The 13063-nt window shown below is 55.3% G+C and overlaps 1 protein-coding gene across 2 annotated transcripts; it reads right to left on the bottom strand.

The window, feature by feature from the left end:
- Positions 1–8596: 8596 nt before the first annotated feature.
- On the bottom strand, positions 8597–10691 carry CHST14 (carbohydrate sulfotransferase 14). Of its 2 annotated transcripts, XM_034994159.1 has the most exons (2): positions 10225–10691; positions 8597–10065 (listed from the first exon to the last, which is right to left on the bottom strand). In XM_034994159.1, the coding sequence occupies exons 1-2, from the start codon at positions 10531–10533 to the stop codon at positions 9403–9405; spliced, it is 972 nt and encodes a 323-aa protein (XP_034850050.1). In that variant the 5' UTR covers positions 10534–10691; the 3' UTR covers positions 8597–9402. The 2 variants fall into 2 exon arrangements, with proteins under 2 accessions (XP_034850050.1, XP_034850049.1); XM_034994158.1 differs by having other exon boundaries at positions 8597–10691.
- Positions 10692–13063: the final 2372 nt, after the last annotated feature.

The following is a 13063-nucleotide window of genomic DNA, read 5'->3' as shown; positions in this document are numbered from 1 at the left end:
TCCAGGGCTGACTTGGAGACTAGGGCTCACTGCTGAGTATGTTGGAGATGCCCCCCCGGGGGGTACTTCCTCTCCCCTTACCAGCTCCTGTCAGAATCTGCTCTCTATTCATGGCCAAGGGGCTGAAGGGGGCTGATAACAGATCTATCCTAAGAACCCACCTGGGAAGACTTTGCAGATGCTCCTGGCAGTGTGGAGTATGAGCCCAGACTGATCACTGAGCTCTCTGCATCCAATCTGGGTAGCCTCTCAGTGGCTGTGTGACCACTCTCTCCAAGGCTCTGTCTTCATTTCTGTAAAATGGACAAGTAAAATCCATCAGAAAGCCATGAGGAGGGTCAAACATGCAGGTCAGCCTGAATCTAACCATGAGGAAACCATCAGAAAATCCAAACGGAGGGACATTCTGCAAAGACCTGGTTTGAATGCTTCAAAATGTCAATGGCATGGAAGACCAAAGAGAAAAAAAAAAGATGGGAAACTGTTTTTGATGAAAGGAGGCTAAGGACTAAGGAGTCATGACAACCAAAGACAGTGTATGATCCTTGATTGGATTTAAAAAATTCAAAGTCATAAGATATCATCTGAATGACTGGAAAATTTGAATGTGGATTTATACTGTTGTATTAATGTAATACATCTTTGGTTTGATTATATATTGGGTTATATAGCAGAATGTCCTTTTCCTTTGAAGACACATGATGAAATATTTTGGGGGTGAAGCGTTGAGATGTCTGTAATCTATTCTGGAAGGGAATAATGGTTTAGTAAAACATACATATACAGAGACATAAAACAAAGGTGGCAAGATGCCAACTGATGAATCTACATCTATGGGTGTTCAATGTACTATATTCACAGCTTTTATGTAAGTTAGAACATTTTTTCAAAATGAAAAATAGGAGAAAAGGTATACAGTCTGGCACAAAGACCAGCTCACGAATGATAGTTTCTTACACTTTTTTGACTTTTCATCTACGTGGGGATGGTTCCCTAAAACCAAAGAGTGGCTATAGCACAATGGAATGACTCTGGCACAAGATGGTGGCAGGACTCGGGGTGTGGGGCCTTGCTGGAGCCTCCCGTACTCTGCCTGGTCCCTCAAGGGCTGATGACAGTGTTCCCGACACAGAGATGGAGCTCCTTCTCTCACACTCTGGGAGGAGGATGTCTGGGCCCACCCAGCCCGGGTCATCAGCCATGTTGGGTGCCTGGCCTGCAGACTTCTCCTCTGAGGAAGGTAAGAGAGTAGAGCTGGAAATGACACTCTTTTTTTTTTTTTTTAAGATTTTATTTATTTATTTATTTATTGGAGAGCGAGCGAGAGAGAAACAGCATGAGAGAGGAGAGGGTCAGAGGGAGAAGCAGGCTCCCCGCCGAGCAGGGAGCCCGATGCGGGACTCAATCCCGGGACTCCAGGATCATGACCTGAGCCGAAGGCAGTCGCTTAACCGACTGAGCCACCCAGGCGCCCCTGGAAATGACACTCTTAATCCCAGGCTTGCTGGAGGCAGCCTTCCAGGTGCAGACCTTGAGGAGCAGACGGTACTTTTGTGAGAATGAGAAAGAGGTGTTCCTTCCTCTGGGAAACCCAGCTTATGTCCGGGCCCTGACTGCCCAACCACGCCCAGCAGACTGATGAATCCCTTCTATGTAATATTGGCTTCCATCTGTTGAGTGCCAGGCGTGTTCCGTGACTAATTTTGAAACCTCCCTACAACTCTTCAGGAGAGATGTTGTTTTGCTCATTTCGCTTGTGGGGACACAGGCTCAGAAAGGCAGAGAGACTTGTTCAATTGGCCCAGTGAGTAAGTGTCTGAGCAAGAGAGCAAGTTTCTGAATGCAGGACCTTCTGACTCCTAAGCTCTCACTACCCCCTTGCTGTTCTCCAGCCCTCTGTCTGTGCAGAGTTTTATGCCATGGAAAGCTCCTTTCTTCGTGATCTGCAAGTCCTCATGGGGTAGTGAAGGTGACAGGTGATGAAACTGAGACTCAGACAAGGGACTGAGCAAGATCATCAGAGGCTTGTGGCAGAGTCTGGACTGGAATGCAGGAATCGGGTTCTTCATTGTCCTTAATACCTCAGAGGACTCCCTTCCCAATAACCAGTGGCAGCTGAGACCCACTTCCTCTAGGCAGCTCGGATGGGTAGGGAACACATGAATGCAGCCCCCTCTACCTCTGTGTTAGCGAAGGCATTTGATTGTTGGGAGTCTTCCTTTTGCAGAATTCCCATGGCCACTCCTCACCTCCTGGCTCCTCTCTTGGTTCCACTTTTCAGGACATCTCTCTTACCTGGCTATGTTATGGCCAGTCCAGGTGACACCCCTTCTCCCCTGCTCTGCCTGGGCTGCTTGCTCCACTTCCTGAACCTCTACTATTGCTTCCTTGGTGGAACATCTCTCCTTCTTTCCAGTCTCCTCCTTTTAAGAAGTCATACGCTTGCTGCCAGATGTCCATTGTGATTCCTGATTCCTCTTCCTGCAGAAGTTCCTTTTCCTTTATTCTCTTTGCTGCCATTTACCCATCTACCCATCCATATACTCTCATCCATCCATCTACCCATCTTTCCATCCATCCATCCATCCATCCATCCATCCATCCATCCATCCATCCATCTACTTATTCACCTAGTTATCCATCCTTCCATTCACACATGTACACACACACACACACACACTCACATTCCTATCCATCCATCCATGCACTCACTCATCCACCAATCCACCAATCCATCAGTCCATTCATCCATCCATCTATCCAACTATGTATCTCCGTATATCCTTCCATTCACGCACATACACATGCACACTTACACACACCTATCCATCCATCCATCCAACTACTTATCTATCTAGCCATCCATCCTTCCATTCACACAGGTACACACATAAACATACACTCACTCACACATCCATCCATCCATCCATCCATCCATCCATCCATCCAAACATCTATCCATCCATCCATCCATCCAACCATCAACCATCCATCCATCCATGTAATCATCCATCCGTGTAATCATCCATCCAATCATCTGACTTTTCACTTATTCGACCTTTATTGAGCACCTACTACATACCAAATATAAAACAAAACAAGGCCTGGCCTTTGCCTTTGGGAACGCCCAGTCTACAGGGTAGGGACAGACAAATAACACCATGGATTGAAAACTTTTCTAGAAGTGTGTTCTAGGGATCATGGGACTTCAGAGGAGGGAGGCGCTAACTGGCCAGTAGCTGAGAAAAGCCTTAGGGAGCACCAGGTATCTGAGCTATGACTATGAGTCCCCTTCCTTGTTGTATTCCTCCTTTGTGCCCATCGCTTCCCCAGTCCCCCATCTATTCACTTTGTTCTCTGTTGGTAGTTGGGCTGAGGGTAGTCACAGGGACAAAAATCAAAGACTCCTCCCTAAAAGTTGCCCAGGGGCTGGCTTGTCCCTCCTGGCTCTCCTGCTTTAGTTAGGCCAGCTCTCTCTTTCATCTATCAGAACAGCTCTCTTTTTATGACTGGACCCTTGTACCCAGGCAGCAGGCGACCCCTCTCACGGGGGACTGGCCTGCCACTGCGGCTAGCAGCTTCTGTGGAATACGCTCTTACAGCTTCTCATCGTGGGGTAGGGAGGCATGCCAGAATTGGCAGGGGTCAGCTGATGCCCATGTGACTTCGCTACTCAACCAGAAAGCCTTGCCCCACCTCCCCCACCCCTGCCCAGCCAAATCTACTGTTCCTGGGCCTGCCTCAAGTGCCTTCCTTCAGGCAGTCTGTGGCCCTTTGCAGCAACATGTTTTAGGGGCCAGCCTGATCTCCAGCTCTCATGGACTACTCTGCTCTGATGGCCCCTCTAGCCACAGTGCTTGGACTCTTGGGACTCTGCTACCCCTGGGGTTCTGGGGGGGGGGTCCTAGGGACAGCTCAGTGTCTCCAGGGCTGAGGACAGAGAAATGATCCAGTGGAGCATTGATGACGTCCTTCTCCGTGGGGAGGGTGAGTACCTAGTTCCCTCCATCTGCAAACACGACAAGGTGGCAGCCTAGCGGGTCTGGGAGCACTGTGGGGCAACAGGAGTGACGCAACAGGCTCCTCCTTCCCTAGGTCCCGAAGCCTCTCATGTCTTTCTGCCTCGCAAAACCCCACCCAAAGGCTGAGACCGGCATAGCTTTTCTGCTGGAGGGTCGAGGGGCAGGGGATGAACTGGCCTGACCTTGGTCCTTCTTGTCCCCTCACAATGGCACAGTCAGGACTGAAGCTGTGATTCTCTTTGTTGTCTCTGTGCAGTCAGGTCCAGAACTGGGCAGTAACAAACTGAAGAGCTCAGTAGGAGGATGCTACGGAAGAGGTGGTACTCCTGGGCATGTGGGTCCCTGGAAGCTCACTTTTGGGCAACTTCACTCCCTCTCAGGCTGCCCCTTGAGTTTAAAGCCAGCTGGATGATCACACTGGGAGGAAGCCTAGATTATATACCCCGGGAGGTCTGGGGCACCAGCATCCAGACCCAACGTGTTGGTGAGTCTGTTCTCAGCTAAAAGGATGTGAGCCTATGCAAGACAGAAGCTAGGTGAGGGTGAGTATCAATATCCGCCCAATTAATGACAATGACACAGACCAACGACAATCAGAACCTGCAGCCAGTTGGGTACACTGCAGAGAAAACACCCTGGAAATGACAGCATGGGCATTTGGGCACGCTGATGGTACGTGTCTTCCAACGCCCACATGAAAGGCAGGGGCAGTGGTCCTGCTATAAAGCCAGGGGCCAGGGTTTCAGTTCAGGGTCCCCCAGCCATCGACAGGCTCCTGCTTGGCCAACAGCGATTTTCTGGTTGTTGGCAAGGTCATCACAGAACGTAAGGGGAACAATCCCCGCAGGTCAGAGCAGCCACGTGGGGGCCATGTGGCAGCCATGGAGGTGCCCTGCTCACATCTCCCTTCGAGAGAACCTGCTGTGAGAAGTGCAAAGCCACCAGCTGCCGCACCTTTCGGGACTCCCCACTGGCCTTGCTGGGCCTTTCTTAGAGCTGCACTGTAATCTGAGACTCTTCCTACACAATCTTCCTTCCCTCTCTCTGTTCACAGGTGCCAGGCTCTTCCTGCCGACCCTGGCTCCTTCCCCCTTTCATCCCGCACAGCTGTTCTCTCCTATCCATCTCCTGCGTGTCTAATTCTATCTTGACACCTGCTGCTCAGAGGACCTGAGCTGAAAGTCTAGTATACTCGAGGTGTGGGTCCAACACCCCTCGGAAGTTGATTCTCAGGGTGGGCAAATCTGGAGGATTTTATAATAGCCGGAGGGGCCTGTGGACCGAATCACATGTGGAGTGTTGGGAAAGAAGACTGGAGGAGGGTGCAAACGTCTGAGAAAATGAACACAATGCTTATCAGCAGATGCAGTGAGCTGGAGAACTTAACGATGGACTTAAGTTGCCCCACTTTGGGAGGGGCAGACACTACATGGAGCTGGTTTGAATCCCAACCCCGGCCATCTCTTTGGGAGAGTTTCCTTATCTATAAAATGGGAACAATTCGACTTACCTTGCTGCGTTGTAAGAATGAAGAGGGTGACACATGCAAAGGACTTGGCAGCGCCCGGGCGCAGGTGCTCTCAATTCAGAGTAGCTTTGTTAATTATTCGTATTTTCCTCTAGGAAGAGCGAGAGAAGGCCTCTCCTCTTGCTTGAAAACAGGCAGGGACTGGTTCAGGGAAAAAAAACAACAACAACAACACTGGATCCACCCTGGGAAGGGGCCTGCAGATTTGGCCCTCCTGTGACCCCCGGAAAAGGTGAGGGTTCTGTGTTCACAGTGGGGTGGGGGGTGGGGGTAGCGGTTAGCTGTCCCAGTGGGACCTTGTTACTACTTCCCGCAGAGGGTCTCTGTGGGGGGACTCTCTTGCAGGGAGGGAAGGGAAGGCGAAAAGGACGTCAGAAATTAAGGTGAGGTGGTTTCTGGGTAGCAGCACCAGACAGGATGAAAAATGGACCAGAACTGGAGCCTGGGGGTGGAGTCAGGGCCCGGACCTGGAGGGCCCGCCCCTTCAGGCTCCTCCCCTTTCCTTTGTTCCTGGCCCTCCGCCAGTCCGAGAAGTTAAACTGCCAGCCCCATCCCCCGTACCCTGGGGAACTAGGTTGTACAGGTTGGAGCCAGTTTGAAAGGGGACCCTTGTCCTCAGAGGCGCCGGCTGGTGGCAGTAGCTTTGTGTGGGGACGAGGGCCGACCCAATGCAAAGGGGGAATTCCAAGAAGACCCAGTCCAGGTGTCCGGTTCTGGGGATGCCTCTGTCCCACCCCTGGTGGCCCAGAGCTTGCCACATACCCCTCGCTCTGACCTGGGTGCCCAGTACAAGGCAGGCCGTACTAGGGCCACCTGGCCACCCACAGCTCTCTGGAACCTCCTTTTAAGAAGCCCTTTTTCCTGAAAACAAGGGTAGGTGACAAATTAAGTCCCCCAGGACGGACTCCAGGGAAAAATGGTGGTAGGCGGCAATTTGTCTCAGCAGGCCTTTTCCCTCTCACCTCCAACCCTCCTGCCCACACCACAGATGTCTGCTTCTGGCTGTCGAGTGCTCTGTGGCCTGGCACCCTTTTCTGCCTGGAGAGGAACCAATAAGCTAACCACATCAAGGACTTCATTTGACCCCCACTCCTCCGGGGCAGGGACTGGTAAATGTCAGCTGGACTGAATTGGATTCTCCAAAAATGAAGGAAGGAAAGAACTGAGGAGGGAAAATATGTGCCAATGCCCCCAAATACAACCTGATCCATCCTTTTCCTTCACCTTCCTATTCCCTTTTCTCCCCACTCCCACCATCACCGATCTCCCCCTCCTGGAATTTGGGAGGCACACAGCCCTGGGTTGGACTTTGGGCAAGGTACTTACTCTCCCTGTGCCAGTTTCCGAGTCCATATGACAGCAGGACGACTCCTCTGCTATTGGTTCGTGGCGAGATTTAAATGAGGCACGCAGGGCAGGGGGCAGGCAGTCTCTGGGTCCCCCTCCCCCCGCCGCTGCAGGCCCTAGTGAAGGGGATTGAGTGGCTGCTGTAGGTCTGGGGTGGCTGTTACAAGCCCAGGGAGGGGGGGAGAGGGAAGCAGCTGGGGGGAGGGTGGAAGAGGGGGCTCCTGAGAGGGGCTGGAACCTCAGAGAAGGACCAACCAGGACTAACTAGTTGGCAGGGGAAATGAACCCACAGATCGAAGGAGCTCTGCCCAGAGGCAGCTCCAGTCTCTAGCACTGGATGGACGGTGTCCTGGCTTCTCGCCTGTCCCCACAGGCCTCTGAGGGATCAGGTGTTCAACTAGCATTTCAAAGAACATCCATTCAGCCAGGAGCTAGGAGAGGTCCTTTTACTCATTTAGTCTTCATTCATCCTCACAGGACTCTGCTGTTATTCCAGGGATCCAGTGGAGCTTGGGGAGGCTCAGAGAGGTGGTCAGGCAGCTGGGGGAGTGATCCGTCTGGATGACTCCAAGCACAGTGTTCTCTGTCCTGCAGCAAGATGTACACCTTGGTTCTGCCCGGCCATACAACCCTACTGCATGCCAGCCCCCTGGGCTAGGATCTGGGAATGTCAAAGGAACGAGACAGACACAGTCTCAAATTCACACAATTGCATTCTCGATGGGAGAGACTGATAAGTAACTGGGCAGTTACAATGGAACAAGTGCTATCAGAGGTGAAGTCCAGAGTCAAGGGGACCTTGAAGAGGGGCCTCTGATCTAGACAGGGAATCAAAGGCCTCCTGGTGAGTCATGGCAGAGAACCATGAATGCCCAGAGAATTGCCCTCCCCTGATTTCTCCTCTAAAGTCAGGCCAATAGCCAGGCTAGGTATAAGTAATATCTGCAAAGGGGCCCTTCCCACCTCCCTCCCTCCCGCCCCCTCTCTGGCGCTTCGCACCCTTGCCTCGGGTCCCTAAGTATAGCAGTTCCCACTGAGGTATATGACAGGACTAACAAGGAAGGGCCGGCTCTGGCCTTGCATCCCTCCCATGGGCAGGGCGGGCCCAGCTGCCTTTTCTCCCATCCCCTGATGGTCCTGGGATCTTGGATAGCATTGGGGAACAGGTCACACGGAGGCCTGTCCTCTAGTGCCCAGACTGTATTCCTCCCACATTGCCTACAACTTCCTCTGGACTCTACGTCGTCAGCAAGACCCTGCTCCTCCCTCAAACTTCTTGCCTTCTTTGTAATTCTCAATGCCAGGAATAACCTCCCCTGGCTCACACCACAATCCCCTTTGCATCTGGGGCCTCCTCAATCAAGAAGTATTCCTGCCTAAGGAGGAGGAGGGGTCAATGTCTCATACTCACCCCCTTCTTCAGGGAAGAATCCATGTAGGTGTGCTCTAGACAGGGGGTCCTTCCTCATGGGGCTTGTCCCGTGCTGGCATCCCAGAAGCTGAGTTTGTGATCGGGTATGGCCTACGGGAAGCCCCCCAAGGCTCCCTGGTCTGGAAATGGCCCACTGGACTGGCCCAAGCAACTTACACTTGGTCTCACTTTCTCTACCTGCAAGCTCCCTCTCCTGACCCGAGGAGACAGGCGTCATGGAGACACTCTGCACACACAGGAGCTCAGAAAGAGAATTCCGGATGCTGCTTTTGTATACAAAACAACTTTATTAAAAATTCAGCAATTTGGAAAACAAAGCCTTCACAAGCATTCTATCAAAAAGTACAAATTTTAAATAAATGAGTCAGAAAAGAGGCAGCCAGATCCACCAGCCGCAGTCACAACCCTGGGGCAAGGGAGGAGGTGCCCAGAGCCCCCCAGGAAGGCTGGGCACAGGGCTCTTTGGATGTGTGCAGGGCCAGGTCCTGGAGCTACCAGGCAAGGGCCCTGACTCAGTTTTCCTTTCCTTGGAAAAACAGAAAGAACCTGGAAAGTGCAGGAAATTCTGAGTCTGAAGCAGAAAGGCACGAAAGTCATGTGTAAGGCACGAATGCGGACTGCAGCCTGAGGCACGGGGAGCAGATGGGTGGGTGGTCAGAGCCCAGGGTCCCTGGCTCTGGCCATTCCCCTGACTGGTGTCACCTCTAGGTTTGGCCGCAGGTTAAGGTAGATCAAGTGGACGGCACGGTCCCTGCAACCAGGGGCCCGGAGCCAGTCTTTAGAACAGATGTGTTGCTTCGCTGGCAAACCGGGGTCTAGCCCCGGCCAGGGCGAGAAAGGCCACATGGCCCCTAAGAAATCCCCCCAGTGGGGAGCACCAGGCCTCCTGTCCAACCAACCCTGTACTCTGAGCCACTGTGGGCACCCACCGTGGACAAGGAACTTCTGAGGGCAGTGCCGGCCATCCAGGCATCTGGAGAAGCCCCAAGTCCCCCGGGCTAGGGTTTCTCTAAATGGCAGGTAGCTGGCATTGTCAACACCAGTCCCCAGCAGCCGCCGGCCCATACCCACGGTCACTGGTGACAGGCCTCCCTGGTGACGTTAGGCAGCGGGTAGGCGAAGAGGGAGAAGTCTAGGATGTACTTGGGCAGCACATCCTGCAGGAGGGCCCGCGGGGCGCTGCATAGGTGGTAGTGCAGGCTCTCGGGGCTGGCCGGCCGGTACCAGGCCTGGCGCGCGGGGAAGCGGACGTGGGGCGGTGCCCGCACCCACTCCAGCACCTGGTTGGCATCAGCCTCCAGCCTCTCATAGGAGCCTACAAAGTCATATTGCACCGCACAAGGCTGGCACAGGTGGTACACGGGCATCCAGTGCTCATTCATCCGCTCAGGGTCCTCGTCCACCAGGTATCTCAGGAATTCGGGGAAGGTGACATCGTCCCCTGCAGGGCTCGGCCCCGCGCCAGCCCTGTACCGCCTCACGATCTCAGCCCCGTAGCGCTGCTGGTACTCTCGGATTTCGCCAAACTTGTTGCGGTAGGCGGACAGGAGGCGCTCCAAGGGGTCCCGCACAAACAGGAACTTGAAGTAGTGCTGTAAGCGGTAGCGAATCTCCTCGGGCCGCAGGTCTGCCAGGAACACCAGGTCATTGCGGTGGTCCATCTTGAGGCGCACGTCCACGTTGTCCAGGACGCCCGCCAGCACCTTCAGCAGCCGCTTCCAGTTCGAGCAGGCCACCTTGGGGACGTAGCAGTAGAGAAAGCGGTAGCGGTCACTCACGAGGATGTGGCGCAGTAGGGTGCGCCGCTGCCCCACGGGCAAGTCCCAAGGGTCCCGGGGCATGCCCGGTTGTCCGCACACGGCCCGCAGGGTCCGGTTCCGGACGTCCTGCCTCACCTGCAAGTCCGGGTCCCCGGCCTCCAGGGACAGCCCCCCAGGCCTGGGGAGGGCCCGGCGCCAGGCCGCGCCCTCGCGGCTGGGAGGGTGCAGAGGAAGGGGCTTCATGTCGGCCAGGATGCCCCGCTCGATCATGAGCAGCAGCCCGCTGGAGGCCACGATCACCGCGAACATCAGCATGGACGGCAGCAGCAGGGGCGGCCCCCCCAGCCCGGCCCGGGCCCTGCCCAGCGGGGCCCGCCTCAGCGCCCGGCCCAGGGGCTCGGCGCCATTTGGGGCCGCCAGGGGGGTCAGCGGGCGGGGGAACATGGTGCTCCCGGGGTGGGGGCCTGCGCCGGCCCGGCCGGTCGGAGGGCGGCCCGGGAGGCGGGCCCGGGCTGGGGGCGGGAGCCGGGGGCTCGGGCCCGCAGCTGCGGGGAGGGCTCGGGGAGGAGTGCGCGGGCGGGAGGCTCTGGCGCGCGTGGGGATGGCCGGCTCCCCCGCTGCGGCGCCGGAGCGGGCGGCGGGCGGCGGGCGGCGGGCGGGCGGGCGCGGCGAGGGACCGTGGCCGGATGTCCCGCCCGGCAGCTCCCCGCCCCCGGCCCCGCCGTGACATAGGCGCGGAGGCGGGCCCAGGCCGGGGGCGGGGAGAGGGGCGGGCGCCCCTGCACCGAGCGGGTTCGGAGGGTGCGTGCAGACCCCCACCCGGGAGAGGGCGCCGGAGCCAGGGCCGCCCTGGTGCTCCGGGATTCGGAGACAAAAGCTGCCGAGGCCCGAAAGGCAAAAGAGACCCAGGCCACGGCTCGCTCTCGCGCAGCGCGTGCCCTCGGGGAGCTGGACGGAGAGGACCTGCACCCAACGCCCTGCCGCACACTCGGGCCTGGCTGAGACCTTCCTCCAACAGCGCGTCTGGAGGCGGAGGGCACCCGCAGCGCTGTGCGCTAAGTCCAAGCTTGCGGGAAACCCTTCTTCTTTCTCGCTGGAAGCAGAGTCCCCGGTGTGCTCCCCCCGCCCCACCCTGCCCTAGCCACTCCAGTAAAGAGGAGCAAGACTGCCAAGCACTGACCAGTGGCTCATCTCCATGGTGACCGTTAGATTTAACAGTACCTGGTGGATTACCGTGTTCATCCACTGGGTAATGATGAAATGTCTGGAAATGGAGTCTTCTCCCCTCCTGTCTTTCCTCCCCCAGGCCTGAAGAGGTGGGATAACTAGGACACTCTGGTGAGGGGCCAATGACAAGTCGGTGCCTGGTGATCACTAGTGTGATCAGCACACATCTTGAAGGGTGAGAAGCTGGGGTGCACAAGGCAGCAGCCTCCCTGCCTGGAGCCAAGCACGCGCTCAATGGCACCAGGCGGACCATGTGGGCTACAGGCAGAGATGGGAATGCCTAGGATAGCAGGGGCCAGCCTTTCCCCACCTGAGCAGAGTACCTAGCCAAGGGTCCAGACTTCATCCTGTTCGGTATGCATGTGTGGGGAGCCAGTGAAGATCTGAAGGGGAGTAGTGATGTGATCAGAGTCCACATTTACCAAGGCAGGTGCCTGCTCAGTGTTTGGTATTCTCTTTCAGTTGTCAGAGGCGCCCTGGGAGGCAGGTACTACAGGCCTTCCCACTGCACAGCCGAGGAAATCAAGAGGCTCAGGGAAGCTGAGACTCTATATGGGTCAGTCTGATTTTAAAACCTACGTTCCTCATCGCGATCCTTCAGAGATCAACGGACCACAAACGTGGAATGGTTGGGAGGAAGCAGCCGATCCCAGCTTATAGTACTAAAGGGCTGAATGGAATAGGAGAAGATGCCAGAGGCTTTGAGTTTAGTGGGAGAAGGACGTACCACTGATCAGATGAATTCAGAAGCATGAGGAGTCCCGGGGGTTAGATGAAGCTAGAGGGCCCACGGATGGCCCATGATCCCTAGCAATGTGAGAGCACACAGGATGAGTGCGGGGAAGGAGTGGGAAGCCTGCTGGCTTTCCGGCTTCTCAGTGGGCTCCCGACATCTCACTGCCTGATTGCTGGGGTGCATCTCCGGATGCACCATCCGCTGATTTAGAAGTTTGCCTCAGGTTCAGCCTTCACTGAACTGCTCCTCGCTTCCAATAGCACTGAATGTAGATTTCTGGTGTTGGGATTATTTTCTACTGGAATCGGTTTTGTTTTGTTTTTTTTAAACAATGAATGTTCTTTATACTAGAAGAGGGGGAAAAAACCAAAACCTTTGAAATGTTTGGATAATTTGGCAACATGTGCTCATTCCTCCAAAGAGTCTTCTGTGTTAGCAGTCACAGCAAAGTAGTCAGAGTACAGGAATAGCCACTTAGTTTGGGAGAGTCCCTGGGCAAGGCACTTGTCTCCACACCATTGCTATCTGTAGAATGATAGGCCACTACCCACCTCATGGGACTCTGGTGGGCAGTGTGGCAGTGCTCTGCAAGTCTGTGTCACCAGCACCCTCTATCGAAATGCACCTGCCCCGATGTCCATACCAGAACGAGGCGGGGGGCAGCTATGCTCTGCCCCCTAGGAATCCCCATGACCACAAAGCTTGCTCCACACGGAGTATGGTCAACTCGGAGGCTGGGCTGAACCAAGGTCCAAGCAGTCACAAACCCTGGGCCTGTGATGTGACCTTCATTCCCTCAGCAAGGAGGGCCAGACTAGACCCTGAGGCCCTAGGGCAGTTTCTGCTGGCCGGTTCCCCAAGGACATGACCCAAGGTGATGAGGTGCTATCCACTCTCTGCACCTACCTGGGGACCAGTTCCCAGGTCACTGGCCAGGGCAAGGCTGGCCACCCAAGGATTTCACATTGTCCAGGCAGGTAGCTCTGGCCACATGATGCCGAGAAGCTCTCC

This window comes from Mirounga leonina, unplaced genomic scaffold (genome assembly GCF_011800145.1).
Source record: "Mirounga leonina isolate KUSES-001 unplaced genomic scaffold, KU_Mleo_1.0 Mir_91, whole genome shotgun sequence".
Lineage (NCBI taxonomy): Eukaryota > Metazoa > Chordata > Mammalia > Carnivora > Phocidae > Mirounga > Mirounga leonina.
The sequence above is the reverse complement of the archived record's forward strand: the minus strand, read 5'-3'. Positions and strand labels throughout refer to the sequence as shown.

Bases quoted from the DNA above. Each gene is read 5' to 3' on its own strand.
- CHST14 (XM_034994158.1), bottom strand. From the start codon at position 10,533: ATGTTCCCCCGCCCGCTGACCCCCCTGGCGGCCCCAAATGGCGCCGAG.